This window comes from Portunus trituberculatus, chromosome 2, assembly GCF_017591435.1.
Source record: "Portunus trituberculatus isolate SZX2019 chromosome 2, ASM1759143v1, whole genome shotgun sequence".
Taxonomy (NCBI): domain Eukaryota; kingdom Metazoa; phylum Arthropoda; class Malacostraca; order Decapoda; family Portunidae; genus Portunus; species Portunus trituberculatus.
In genome coordinates this window covers 8,373,803-8,386,302 of record NC_059256.1, presented here as the reverse complement: position 1 = coordinate 8,386,302, position 12,500 = coordinate 8,373,803, and the positions used below count along the sequence as shown (strand labels likewise).

At 44.2% G+C, this 12,500-nt stretch overlaps 2 protein-coding genes across 2 annotated transcripts in view; one reads left to right on the top strand and one right to left on the bottom strand.

Moving 5' to 3' along the window:
- LOC123506657 (WD repeat-containing protein WRAP73-like) overlaps nt 1-58 on the bottom strand; it is a 5,951-nt gene extending 5,893 nt beyond the window's left edge. Inside the window, 1 exon segment of the mRNA XM_045258907.1 lies at nt 1-58. This exon segment is cut by the window's left edge and continues 241 nt beyond it. The gene's annotated coding sequence lies outside the window, so the exon portion shown is untranslated.
- Nucleotides 59-901: 843 nt separating this feature from the next.
- LOC123504564 (T-complex protein 1 subunit gamma-like) overlaps nt 902-12,500 on the top strand; it is a 12,131-nt gene continuing 532 nt past the window's right edge. Inside the window, exons 1-11 of the mRNA XM_045255169.1 lie at nt 902-1,038; nt 2,606-2,667; nt 3,323-3,499; nt 4,693-4,847; nt 6,870-7,062; nt 7,311-7,499; nt 8,204-8,467; nt 9,814-9,909; nt 10,393-10,569; nt 11,164-11,358; nt 12,312-12,500. The exon at nt 12,312-12,500 is cut by the window's right edge and continues 532 nt beyond it. Of these exons, the coding sequence (XP_045111104.1) occupies nt 1,005-1,038; nt 2,606-2,667; nt 3,323-3,499; nt 4,693-4,847; nt 6,870-7,062; nt 7,311-7,499; nt 8,204-8,467; nt 9,814-9,909; nt 10,393-10,569; nt 11,164-11,358; nt 12,312-12,419 (1,650 nt within the window). The 5' untranslated portion in view covers nt 902-1,004 and the 3' untranslated portion in view covers nt 12,420-12,500. The remainder of the gene's footprint in view (nt 1,039-2,605; nt 2,668-3,322; nt 3,500-4,692; nt 4,848-6,869; nt 7,063-7,310; nt 7,500-8,203; nt 8,468-9,813; nt 9,910-10,392; nt 10,570-11,163; nt 11,359-12,311) is intronic.

The following is a 12,500-nucleotide window of genomic DNA, read 5'->3' as shown; positions in this document are numbered from 1 at the left end:
ATTTACGTGGTTTTAATGGGTGTGGTGGCCTTTGAGCTATTAATATCAGTACCAGCTATTTGCTTTTGTGGCTTTTAAGATAAATTTTGTGTCCATTTTTGAGTTTTTAGTTTTTTTTAGTTTTTTATTATTTTTTTTCGTGTTTTCAGAGACCATTTGTTGTTTTGCTTTGACAGAGACCTAATACGGAAGCCTCAGTGTTCGTCTTCTGGCTTTGACTTTATCTTTATTTAATTCATATCCGGACGCTTATTTTAGCTTTTTCTATGTAACTATTTGCAGAAAAGAGACTAAAAATGGTGTATACAATGTCTTTTAGTAGTAATATAGTAGTTATATACGCAGAAAATCGTGTAATTGAGAAATATTATGGTAACTTCCAGAAGATTCTTAGATTGCATTCGGACGAAGCCGGTGAATCATGCTGCCTTTTCATCAAATCGTAAAATAAGCCATAACAGACATCAAATTAACCAGAAAAAGGTGTCAAAAATTCAAATATATATAATTAGCCATAAATTAGCCACGAACAATGACGCAGAGAAGAGAAATATGAATGTCAGTCAACAGAGGACATTACTGCCAACGCGGTGGGAGAATCTCTGGAGAAAACAGAGAGAAAGAGAAAAAAAATAGAATAAATAGATAAATAGGGAAAATAAAGTGTTAGATATTACTTTTTATTATTTATTTCTTCATTTTTTATTTACCCTCTTCCTCTTCTTCTTCATAAAGTTAAGAGAGAGAGAGAGAGAGAGAGAGAGAGAGAGAAAAAAAACTAAATAAACGAATGAAAGATAAATAAAACGATATATATTACTTCTTTATTATTTATCCCTTTATTTTTCACCCATTTTCTTCTTCCTCTTCCTCCTCTTCCTCCTCTTCCTCCTCCTCTTCCTCTTACCACTTGAGTTGGCACCACTGCTCCTCTTCTCACCCTCCCTGAACCCTCGTGGCTGACACACACTCCTAGGCACAACTGTTCACATTTATCCACCAAAATGCTCGGAGGAGGCCAGCCCATCATAGTTCTGAGTGAGTACACGCCCACATGCCCCCCAGCCACCCATGGGCGTAGTATGGGCGCGTGGGTGAAGGAAATAAGAGATATGAGTGAATATGTAAGCGGGTGTCAAGGCGTGGGTGGGTATTTCGAGCTAAATTTTCGGCGATTTTTTGAAGTTTTGATGTTTTTAATGAATTTTTTGGTGTTTTAAGGTGTTTTTTGGGTGTTTGGGATCCCGTGTGTGTTTGTGGTGTTTGTGTGTTAGTGTGTTTGTCTTGTTTGGGTGTGTTTAGTAGTGTTATGTGTGTTTTAGGGACGTTTAAGTATTTTAGGGCAATTTTAGGTGTTTTTTTTAAGTATTTAGGGTTGTGGTGTTTGATTTTAGTTGTTTTTGTGTTTTTCCTGTCTGTTTCCTAATTTTGGGGCGTGTTTTGATAATGTGTGTGTTTTAGGGACATTTTAAGTATTTTAGGGCAATTTTAGGTGTTTTTTTAAGTATGTAGGGTTATGGTGTTTGATTTTAGTTTGTGTTTGTTTTTATGTGTTTTTTCCTAATTTTGGGGCGTGTTTTGATAATTTTTTTAAGGTTTTAGGGACATTTTAAGCATTTTAGGGACATTTTAGGTGTTTTAAGCTGCTTTTTTAAGTATTTAGGGTTGTGGTGTTTGATTTTAGCTCGTGTTTATGTTTTTATGTGTTTTTTCCTAATTTTGGGGCGTGTTTTCATAATTTTTTAAAGTTTTAGGGACATTTTAAGCATTTTAGGGGCATTTTAGGTGTTTTAAGCTGGTTTTTTAAGTATTTAGGGTTGTGGTGTTTGATTTTAGCTCTTGTTTGTGTTTTTGTGTTTTTTCCCCTAATTTTGGGGCATGTTTTTATAATTTTTAAGGTTTTAGGGACATTTTAAGCATTTTAGGGACATCTTAGGTGTTTTAAGATGTTTTTTTAAGTATTTAGGGTTGTGGTGTTTGATTTTAGCTTTATTTGTTTTTTTTTTCTCAATTTTTATTTATTTTTTGTTTGGTAATGTTTTTGGGATTTTAGGGACGTTTTAATGATTTTTGTGACATTTTAAGTATTTTAGGCTTATTTTAAGTATTTTAGGATAGTTTAAAGTATTTTTGGGTAATTTTATGCATTTTAGGGTTGTTTTTAATATTTTAGGAACATTTTAAGTATTTTAGGATAATTTAAGTATTTTAGAGTAATTTTAGGTGTATTTTTAATTTATTTTGGTAGTGTCTTAATATAGCCATCCCTCCAGCTGTCCTTGTCCTTGCCTTACCTAACCTAACCTTCCCTTGCCTTGCCTTGCCTTGCCTTGCCTAACCTAACCTAACCTAACCTAACCTAACCTTCCCTTCCCTTCCCTTGCCTTGGCTTGCCTAACCTAACCTAACCTAACCTAACCTAACCTAACCTTACCTAACCTAACCTAACCTAACCTAACCTAACGTGTGTGTGTGTGTCTGTGTGTGTGTATGAGCAAGGTTTTGAGTGTCTATATACGTGTGGGTGTGCGTTTTTAAGTGTGTGTGTGTGTGTGTGTGTGTGTGTGTGTGTGTGTGTGTGTGATAAGTTTGGTGTATTTTTCAGACCAGAACACCAAGAGGGAATGTGGAAGGAAGGTGCAGCTCCAGAACATCAACGCTGGCAAGGTGAGGTCTCATTAAAATGCCCTGTAATGTGCCAAACTGTCTTAAAATGCCTTCAAAATGTGCCAAACTATCTCTAAATGTCTTCAAAACATGCCAAACTGTCTTAAAACACCCTCAAAGGATGCCAAACTGTCTTATAATGCCCTCAAAACATGCCAAACTATCTCTAAATGTCTTCAAAACATGCCAAACTGTCTTAAAACACCCTCAAAACATGGCAAAATGTCTTAAAATCCCCTCAAAACATGCCAAACTGTCTTAAAATGTCCTCAAACATGCCAAACTGTCTTAAAACACCCTCAAAACATGCCAAACTGTCTTAAAACACCCTCTAAACATGCCAAACTGTCTTAAAACACCCTCAAAATATGCCAAACTGTCTTAAAACACCCTCAAAACATGCCAAACTGTCTTAAAACACCCTCAAAACATGCCAAACTGTCTTAAAACACCCTCAAAACATGCCAAACTGTCTTAAAACACCCTCAAAACATGCCAAACTGTCTTAAAACACCCTCAAAACATGCCAAACTGTCTTAAAACACCCTCAAAACATGCCAAACTGTCTTAAAACACCCTCAAAACATGCCAAACTGTCTTAAAACACTCTCAAAACTTGCCAAACCAAACCTAATGCCTTCTGCTCCCTCTACAGATGATTGCCGACGTGATCCGCACCTGCCTGGGTCCGCGGTCCATGCTGAAGATGCTGATGGACCCGATGGGGGGGGTGGTGATGACAAACGATGGAAACGCAATCTTGAGAGAGATCACTGTGCAACACCCAGCGGCCAAACACATGATTGAAATAGCTAGGACACAGGACGAGGAGGTGTGTTTGTGTGTGGATGGGTGTGTGTGTGGGTGTGGGTGTGGGTATGTGTGTGTGTGTTTTTGAGTGTGTTTGTGTGTGTGTTTGAGTGTTTGTGTGTGTTTTTGAGTGTGTTTGAGTGTGTGTGTGTGTGTTTTTGAGTGTGTGTGTGTGTGTGTGTTTGTGTGTGGGTGTTTTTGAGCGAGTTTTTGGGTGTTTGTGTGTGTGTGGGTGTTTTTGAGCGAGTTTTTGGGTGTTTGTGTGTCTTTTTGAGTGTGTTTGTGTGTGTGTTTGAGTGTTTGTGTGTGTGTGTGTGTGTGTGTGTGTCTGGGTGTTTTTGAGCGAGTTTTTGGGTGTTTGTGTGTGTTTTTGAGTGTGTGTGTGTGTGTGTGTGTGTAGGTGTGTGGGTGTGTGTGTATGAGAGAGAGAGAGAGAGAATGTTTTTTGGCATGAGATAGAAATTTTGAGATATATTTAATGTCTCTCTCTCTCTCTCTCTCTCTCTCTCTCTCTCTCTCTCTCTCTGTCTGTCTGTAAACCACCAAAACCACTTACACCAAAATCACCACCAATACACCAAAATCACCAAAAATGAAAACACACAAAATCACCAAAATCACCAACCAAATATACACCAAAAATCACCAAAAACATCAAAATATACTAAAAATCACCAAAATACACCAAAATATACTAAAATCACCAAAATACACCAATAATCACCAAAATACACCAAAATACACCAAAATCACAAAATCACCAAAATCACCAAAATCACCAAAATCACCAAAATCCACAAAACAATAAAACGCCAAAATACAACAAAATATACCAAAATCACCAAGAAACCAAAACATCAAAAATCACCAAAACACCCAAATACAATATAAAACACCCAAATACACCATAAAACCAACAATCAAAAACATCAAAATACACCATAAAACCAAAAATCACCATAAAACACCCAAATACACCATAAAACACCAAAAAAATCACCATAAAACACCAAAATACACCATAAAACCAAAAAATCACCATAAAACACCCAAATACACCCAAAAGTCACCAAAATATCGTTAAAACCTTAATAACACCAAGAACTCACCAAAAACACAAAAATTCACCAAAAAAACACCAAAAAAACACCCCATCACCCTCCATGACCCTGTGTACACCCCATCCACCACCTCTGACCCCCTGTGGCCCCCCAGGTGGGTGACGGGACCAGCAGCGTGGTGATCCTGGCTGGTGAGATGCTGGCGGTGGCGGAGCAGTACCTGGAACAGAACATGCACCCTCTGGTCATCATACAGGCGTACAGACAGGCACTCGACGACGCCCTGGAGGCACTCAGAGACACCCTGAGGTACTGGGGGGCGTGAGGGGGCAAAGGGGGGCATAAGACCTTTTTTTTTTATTTTTTTTTATTATTATTATTTTTTGACACTCTGGAGGCACTCTAAGGTACTGGGGCGTGAGGGGGCATAAGGCATTTTATTTATTTATTTTCTTTGGGGGCAGTTGATACTCTGGAGGCACTCTGAGGTACTGGGGGCGTGAGGGGGCAAGGGGCATAAGACTTTTTTTTTTTTTTATTATTTTTTTTTGACACTGGAGTCACTCTAAGGTACTGGGGGTGTGAGGGGGCTGGAGGGGCAAGGGGCATAAGACCTTTTATTTATTTATTTTTTGGGGGTGCCAGTCGATACTCTGGGGGCACTCAAAAGCACTCTTAGGTACTGGGGGGGACGTGATGGGGGGCTGGAGGGGGCAAAGGGGGCATAAGGCCTTTTATTTATTTATTTTATTTATTTATTTTGGGGGCACTCAATGACACTCTGGAGGCACTCAAAGACACTCTGAGGTACTGGGGGCGTGAGGGGGCTGGAGGGGTCAAGGGGCCATAAGACCTTTTATTTATTTATTTTTGTTTATTTATTTTTTTTGGCACTCAATGACACTCTGGAGGCACTCTGAGGTACTGGGGGGGGCGTGAGGGGGGGCAGGGGGGGCATGAGGCATTTATTATTATTATTATTTTTTTTTTTTTACAATTTTTAGAGTAATTTTTTTAGTGGCTGTTTGGGGTGACTAAGAGTGATTTGGGGTGATTTTGGAGCATTGTGGGTAATTTTGGAGCATTTTGGGACATTTTGGGTGATTTTGGAGTATTTTGAGTGATTTTGGAGCATTGTGGGTGATTTTGGAGCATTGTGGGTGATTTTGGAGCATTGTGGGTGATCTTGGAGCATTGTGGGTGATCTTGGAGCATTGTGGGTGATTTTGGGAGCATTTTGGGGCATTTTGGGGCATTGTGGGTGATTTTGGAGCATTGTGGGTGATTCTGGAGCATTGTGGGTGATTTTGGAGCATTGTGGGTGATTTTGGAGTATTTTGAGTGATTTTGGAGCATTGTGGAGCATTTTTAGTGATTCTGGAGCATTGTGGGTGATTTTGGAGCATTGTGGGTGATTCTGGAGCATTGTGGGTGATTTTGGAGCATTATGGGTGATTTTGGAGCATTGTGGGTGATTTTGGAGCATTGTGGGTGATTTTGGAGCATTGTGGGTGATTTTGGAGTATTTTGAGTGATTTTGGAGCATTGTGGGTGATTCTGGAGCATTGTGGGTGATTTTGGAGCATTGTGGATGATTTTGGAGCATTTTGGGTGATTTTGGAGCATTGTGGGTGATTTTGGAGCATTGTGGGTGATTTTGGAGCATTGTGGGTGATTTTGGAGCATTTTGGGTGATTCTGGAGCATTGTGGGTGATTTTGGAGCATTGTGGGTGATTTTGGAGCATTGTGGGTGATTTTGGAGCATTGTGGGTGATTTTGGAGCATTGTGGGTGATTTTGGAGCATTGTGGGTGATTTTGGAGCATTGTGGGTGATTTTGGAGCATTTGGGTGATTCTGGAGCATTGTGGGTGATTTTGGAGCATTGTGGGTGATTTTGGAGCATTGTGGGTGATTTTGGAGCATTGTGGGTGATTTTGGAGCATTGTGGGTGATTTTGGAGCATTGTGGGTGATTTTGGAGCATTGTGGGTGATTTTGGAGCATTGTGGGTGATTTTGGAGCATTGTGGGTGATTTTGGAGCATTGTGGGTGATTTTGGAGCATTGTGGGTGATTTTGGAGCATTGTGGGTGATTTTGGAGCATTGTGGGTGATTTTGGAGCATTGTGGGTGATTCTGGAGCATTGTGGGTGATTTTGGAGCATTTTGGGTGATTTTGGAGCATTGTGGGTGATTTTGGAGCATTTTGAGTGATTTTGGAGCATTGTGGGTAATTCTGGAGCATTGTGGGTGATTTTGGAGCATTTTAGAACCAACTTAAACCTAACCTTACTTAACCTAACACCCCCTCCTCACCCCTCACCCCCACAGCACCCCCATAGACCTGAACAACGAGGCACATATGACGGAGGTGGTCCAGTCCTGCATTGGCACTAAATTTCTGGGCCAGTATGGGAATCTGGCCTGCAAGATGGCCCTCAGTGCTGTGCGGACCGTGGCTGTCACAGACTCCGCCACGGGACGCAGGGAGATCGACGTCAAGAAGTGGGCCAGGATTGAGAAGGTACCTGGGGGGGGAGGAGGAGGAGGAGGAAGTGGGAGAGGGGAGAGAAAGATGGATGGATGGGAGAGGAGAGGAGGATGAGAGAGAGAGAGAGAGAGAGAGAGAGAGAGAGAGAGAGCATGCTTTAAACCTATATACACACCAAAAAACACAAAAACGCCTCAAAAACTCACAAAAACACCCTTAAAAACCACACCACACACACCCAAACACACCCACACGTACCCACACCCCTGCCGCACCCACAGATCCCCGGAGGAACCATCGAGGAGAGCTGTGTCCTTGACGGAATCATGATAAACAAGGATGTGACACACGCCAAAATGAAGCGTCGTATTGAGAACCCCCGTATTGTGCTGCTGGATTGCCCTTTGGAGTACAAGAAGGGAGAGAGTCAGACCTCCGTGGAGATGACCGCCGAGACTGACTTTACCAGGGTGAGAGAGAGGGAGTGGGGGGAGAGAGAGAGAGAGAGAGGGAAGGAGGGGAAAAATGTGTGTGTGTGTTTTTGTGAGAAAGAGAGAGTTACTTTGCTAGGATGTGAGAGAGAGAGAGAGAGAGATTGCCTGTGTGAGAGAGAGAGAGAGAGAGAGAGAGAGAGAGAGATAAACGTGTCTATGTGAATTTTTATGAGAGAGAGAGAGAGAGAGAGAGAGAGAGAGAGAGAGAGAGTGAACGAGAGAGAGAGAGAGAGAGAGAGAGAGAGAGAGAGAGAGAGAGAGAGAGAGAGAGAGAGAGAGAGAGAGAGAGAGAGAGAGAGAGAGAGAGAGAGAGAGAGAGAGAGAGAGCGAGAGAGAGAGAGAGAGAGAGAGAGAGAGAGAGAGAGAGAGAGAGAGAGCGAGAGAGAGAGAGAGCGAGAGAGAGAGAGAGAGAGAGAGAGAGAGCGAGAGAGAGAGAGAGAGAGAGAGCGAGCGAGAGAGAGAGAGAGAGAGCGAGCGAGAGAGAGAGAGAGAGAGAGAGAGAGAGAGAGAGAGCGAGCGAGAGAGAGAGAGAGAGAGCGAGAGAGAGAGAGAGAGAGAGAGAGAGAGAGAGAGAGAGAGAGCGAGAGAGAGAGCGAGAGAGCGAACGAACGAACGAGAGAGAGAGAGAGAGAGCGAGCGAGCCAGTGAACCAGCCCCTTAAACTCCACACACCCCCACAGCTCCTACAAATCGAGGAAGAACATGTAAAGGAACTGTGCGCGGACATCCTTGCCCTGCGACCTGACTTAGTGATCACCGAGAAGGGCGTAAGTGACCTGGCGCAGCACTACCTGGTGAAGGCCGGGGTCACCTGTCTGCGGAGGGTCAAGAAGAGCGACAACAACAGGCTGGCCAGGGCGTGCGGGGCAACCATTTGCAACAGAACTGAGGAACTGAAGGAGGAGGATGTCGGGACGCAGGCTGGGCTGTTTGAGGTCAAGAAGGTGAGACGGGGGGGGAGAGGGGGGCCAGGGGGGGGTTAAGGTGAGAGAGAGAGAGAGGTGGGGGAAGGGTAGAGAGAGAGAGAGAGAGGAGGAGGATGTCGGGACGCAGGCTGGGCTGTTTGAGGTCAAGAAGGTGAGGCAGGGAGAGGGGGCCAGGGGGTTAAGGTGAGAGAGAGAGAGAGAGGGGGGGGAAGGGTAGAGAGAGAGAGAGAGAAGGAGGAGGATTTTGGGACGAGGCTGGCTTGTTTGAGGTCAAGAAGGTGAGACGAGGGGAGAGAGGGTAGAGAGAGGGAGGGTGTGGGTAGGGTAGAGAGAGAGAGAGAGGTGGGGAAGGGAGAGAGAGAGAGAGAGAGGTGGGGGAAGGGTAGAGAGAGAAAGAGAGAGAGGAGGAGGATTTTGGGATGCTGGCTGGCTTGTTTGAGGTCAATGAGAGAGAGAGAGAGAGAGAGAGAGAGAGGGGGGGGGTTAGAGGGAAGGGTATAGAGAGAGAGAGAGAGAAAACTTTATTTGAGACAGAGAAAACAATTATTTCAGAGAGAGAGAGAGAGAGAGCTTGTATGAAGTTAAAAATATCATTCACCATCACAATCACCACAAACCATCAACATGTCACGATTCCAACTCTCAATGTTGATCTTCTTTCCTCCATATCTCCACACCCCACAAGTTATCTCCACCTGCACCCACACATCACCTTCCTCCATGTTTCCTCCACCTTCCCTCCAATTTTGACTATCCTACCACACTCCTATCATAGTTAAAATAGTACTTTTCTAAAATAGTCTCACCAAAACCTGACATTTTTTCTCATTTTTCCTTCCAAAAAGTTTGCAATCTTTCCTCCATATCTCCCTTCACAAGTTACCTCCACACTCCTCCACCTACACAGATCTTCCTCCATGTTTCCTCCACCTTCCCTCCAATTTTGACTATCCTACCACACTCCTATCATAGTTAAAATAGTACTTTTCTAAAATAGTCTCACCAAAACCTGACATTTTTTTCTCATTTTTCCTTCCAAAAAGTTTGCAATCTTTCCTCCATATCTCCCTCCACAAGTTACCTCCACACTCCTCCACCTACACAGATCCTCCTCCATGTTTCCTCCACCTTCCCTTCAATTTTGACTATCCTACCACACTCCTATAATAGTCAAAATAGTACTTTTCTATGATAGTCTTACACCAAAACCTGACATTTTTTCTCATTTTTCCCTCCAAAAGTCTGCAATCTTTCCTCCATATCTCCCTCCACAAGTTACCTCCACACTCCTCCTTTCACACAGACCTTCCTCCATGTTTCCTCCACCTTCCCTCCAAGGCTCACCATCCTGTCACCACCCACAGATTGGTGATGAGTACTTTAGCTTCATCACCAAGTGTCAAGACCCCAAAGCCTGCACTGTGCTGCTCAGAGGACCCAGCAAGGATATTCTCAATGAGGTATGTGAGAGAGAGAGAGAGAGAGAGAGAGAGAGAGAGAGAGAGAGAGAGATAGTGCATGTGTGTGTGTGTGTGTGTGTTTGAGAGAGAGAGAGAATATGTGTGTGTGTGTGTGTTTGAGAGAGAGAGAGAGAGAGAGAGAGAGAGAGAGAGAGAGAGTTTGACCATTAGAGAGAGAGAGTTTGAGAGAGAGAGAGAGAGAGAGAGAGTGTGTGTATGTTTGAGAGAGAGAGAGAGAGAGAGAGAGAGTGTGTGTGTGTGTATGTTAGAGAGAGAGAGAGAGAGAGAGTTTGAGAGACCATTAGAGAGAGAGAGAGAGAGAGAGAGTGTGTGTTAGAGAGAGAGAGAGAGTTTGACCATTAGAGAGAGAGAGAGAGAGAGTTTGAGAGACCATTAGAGAGAGAGAGAGAGAGAGAGAGAGAGAGAGAGAGAGAGCGAGCTTGTGACCTTCCTTGACCTTCCCTGACCTTTTTGACCCCCCAGGTGGAGAGGAACCTGCAGGACGCACTGGGGGTGGCCCGGAACCTTGCCTTGGAGCCCTGCCTGGTGCCTGGGGGGGGTGCTGTGGACATGGCTGTGTCTCACGTCCTGCAGCAGAAGGCTAAACAGCTCTCTGGGGTCAAGCAGTGGCCCTATCAGGCACTTGCAATGGCACTCGAGGTAGGAGGAGGAGGAGGAGGAGGATAGAAAGGTGGGGTGTAGGAGGAGGAGGAGGAAGAGGAGGAGGAGGAGGAGGAGGAGGAGGAGGAGGAGGAGGAAGGAAGAAACACTGCATAACACCACAAAAACACTTAAAAACACACAAAAACATTAAAACACACAAAACACAAAACAAAAAACACCACAAAACACAAAAAACACACAAAACACCCAAACACCACAATAACACCCAAAACACTCAAAACACTCAAAATACTCAAAACACACAAAACCCCACAACACCACAAAACACCCCAAAACACTAAAACACCCAAAACACACAAAACACACCAAAACACCACACAAACACACAAAACACACAAAACACACAAAACACACAAAACACCACAAAACCACAAAACACAAAAAACACACAAAACACAAAACACACAAAACACAAAACACAAAATCACACAAACACCACAAAACACTCAAACACTAAAACACCCAAAACACTAAAACACACAAAACACACAAAATCACAAAAACCCACAAAATCACACAAACCCCACAAAAACACCCCAACTAACCCTAAACACCCCTTTCCACCCCCAGGTAATCCCTCGCACCCTGGCTCAGAACTGTGGCGCCAACATTATCCGTGTGTTGACCGCCCTGCGCGCCAAACACGCCTCTGGGGGGACCTCCTTCGGGGTGGACGGAGAGACAGGGGAGGTGACAGACATGGCCAAGATCAAGATTTGGGAACCCCTGGCGGTGAAGGAGCAGGTGTACAAGACAGCTGTGGAGGTGAGGGGTGTAGGGTGTTCTGGGGTGTTGTGGGGGAGAAGGGTTTAATTTGGGGTGTTTTGGTGTGTTTTGGGTGTTTTTTGTGTGTTTTGGGGTGTTTTTGTTTTTTGGTGTTTTTGGGGTGTACAAGACAGCTGTGGAGGTGAGGGGGTGTAGGGGTGTTTCTGGTGTTTGGGGTGAGAAAGGTTTAATTTGGGGTGTTTTGGTGTGTTTGGTGTTTTGTGTGTTTTGTGTACAAGACAACTGTGGAGGTGAGGGGGTATAGGGGTGTTTCTGGGGTGTTGTGGGGAGAAAGGTTTAATTTGGGGTATTTTGGTGTGTTTTGGGTGTTTTTGTGCATTTTGGGTGTTTTTTGGTGTTTTTTGGGGTGTACAAGACAGCTGGGGGTGTGTAGGGGTGTTTCTGGGGAGAGAAGGGTTATTTGGGGGTGTTTAAGGGGAGAAGGGTTAATTTGGGGGTTTGTGTGTTTTGGTGTGTTTTAAGGGTTTTGGTGTGTTTTGGGGTGTTTAGTGTTTTGGTGTGTTTAGGTGTTTTAGGGTGTTTTGGTGTGTTTTAGGTGTTTTGGGGTGTTTTGAGGGGCGTTGGCTAGAGATAGGCAGAGGGGTGAGGGGTTTTGGGGTGTTTTGGAGGGTAGGGACCATGGAGGTGACCGGGAGCTGGGGTTCTTGGGGTGAGGTGGGGGCAGAGGGTGTATTGGAAGGGGTGTGGGGTCTGGGGTGGCTGTTAGAGTAAAGGGGGCAGGGAAGGGGCTGTGGGGGCCTGGAGGGTCTGTGGGGGGACGAAGGGGCTGTTTTTGTAAGTTAAATTAAATATTGTAATTTTTTTTATTGAGTCTGTATGTAAACAATCTCTCTCTCTCTCTCTCTCTCTCTCTCTCTCTCTCTCTCTCTCTCTCTCTCTCTCTCTCTCTCTCTCTCTCTCTCTCTCTCTCTCTCTCTCTCTCTCTCTCTCAGACCGCGGTGTTGCTGCTGCGCATTGATGACATCGTGTCTGGATCTAAGAAGAAGGACGCGGGTGAGGGGGGCGCGGCTCCCCCTCCTAATATGGGCGGCATGGAGTGAGGGGGGGGCGGCAACTGCTGAAAAAATAATGGTTAATTTTAAAATATTGGGAATTATTTGTCTAGCTCCCCCCCCCACAGA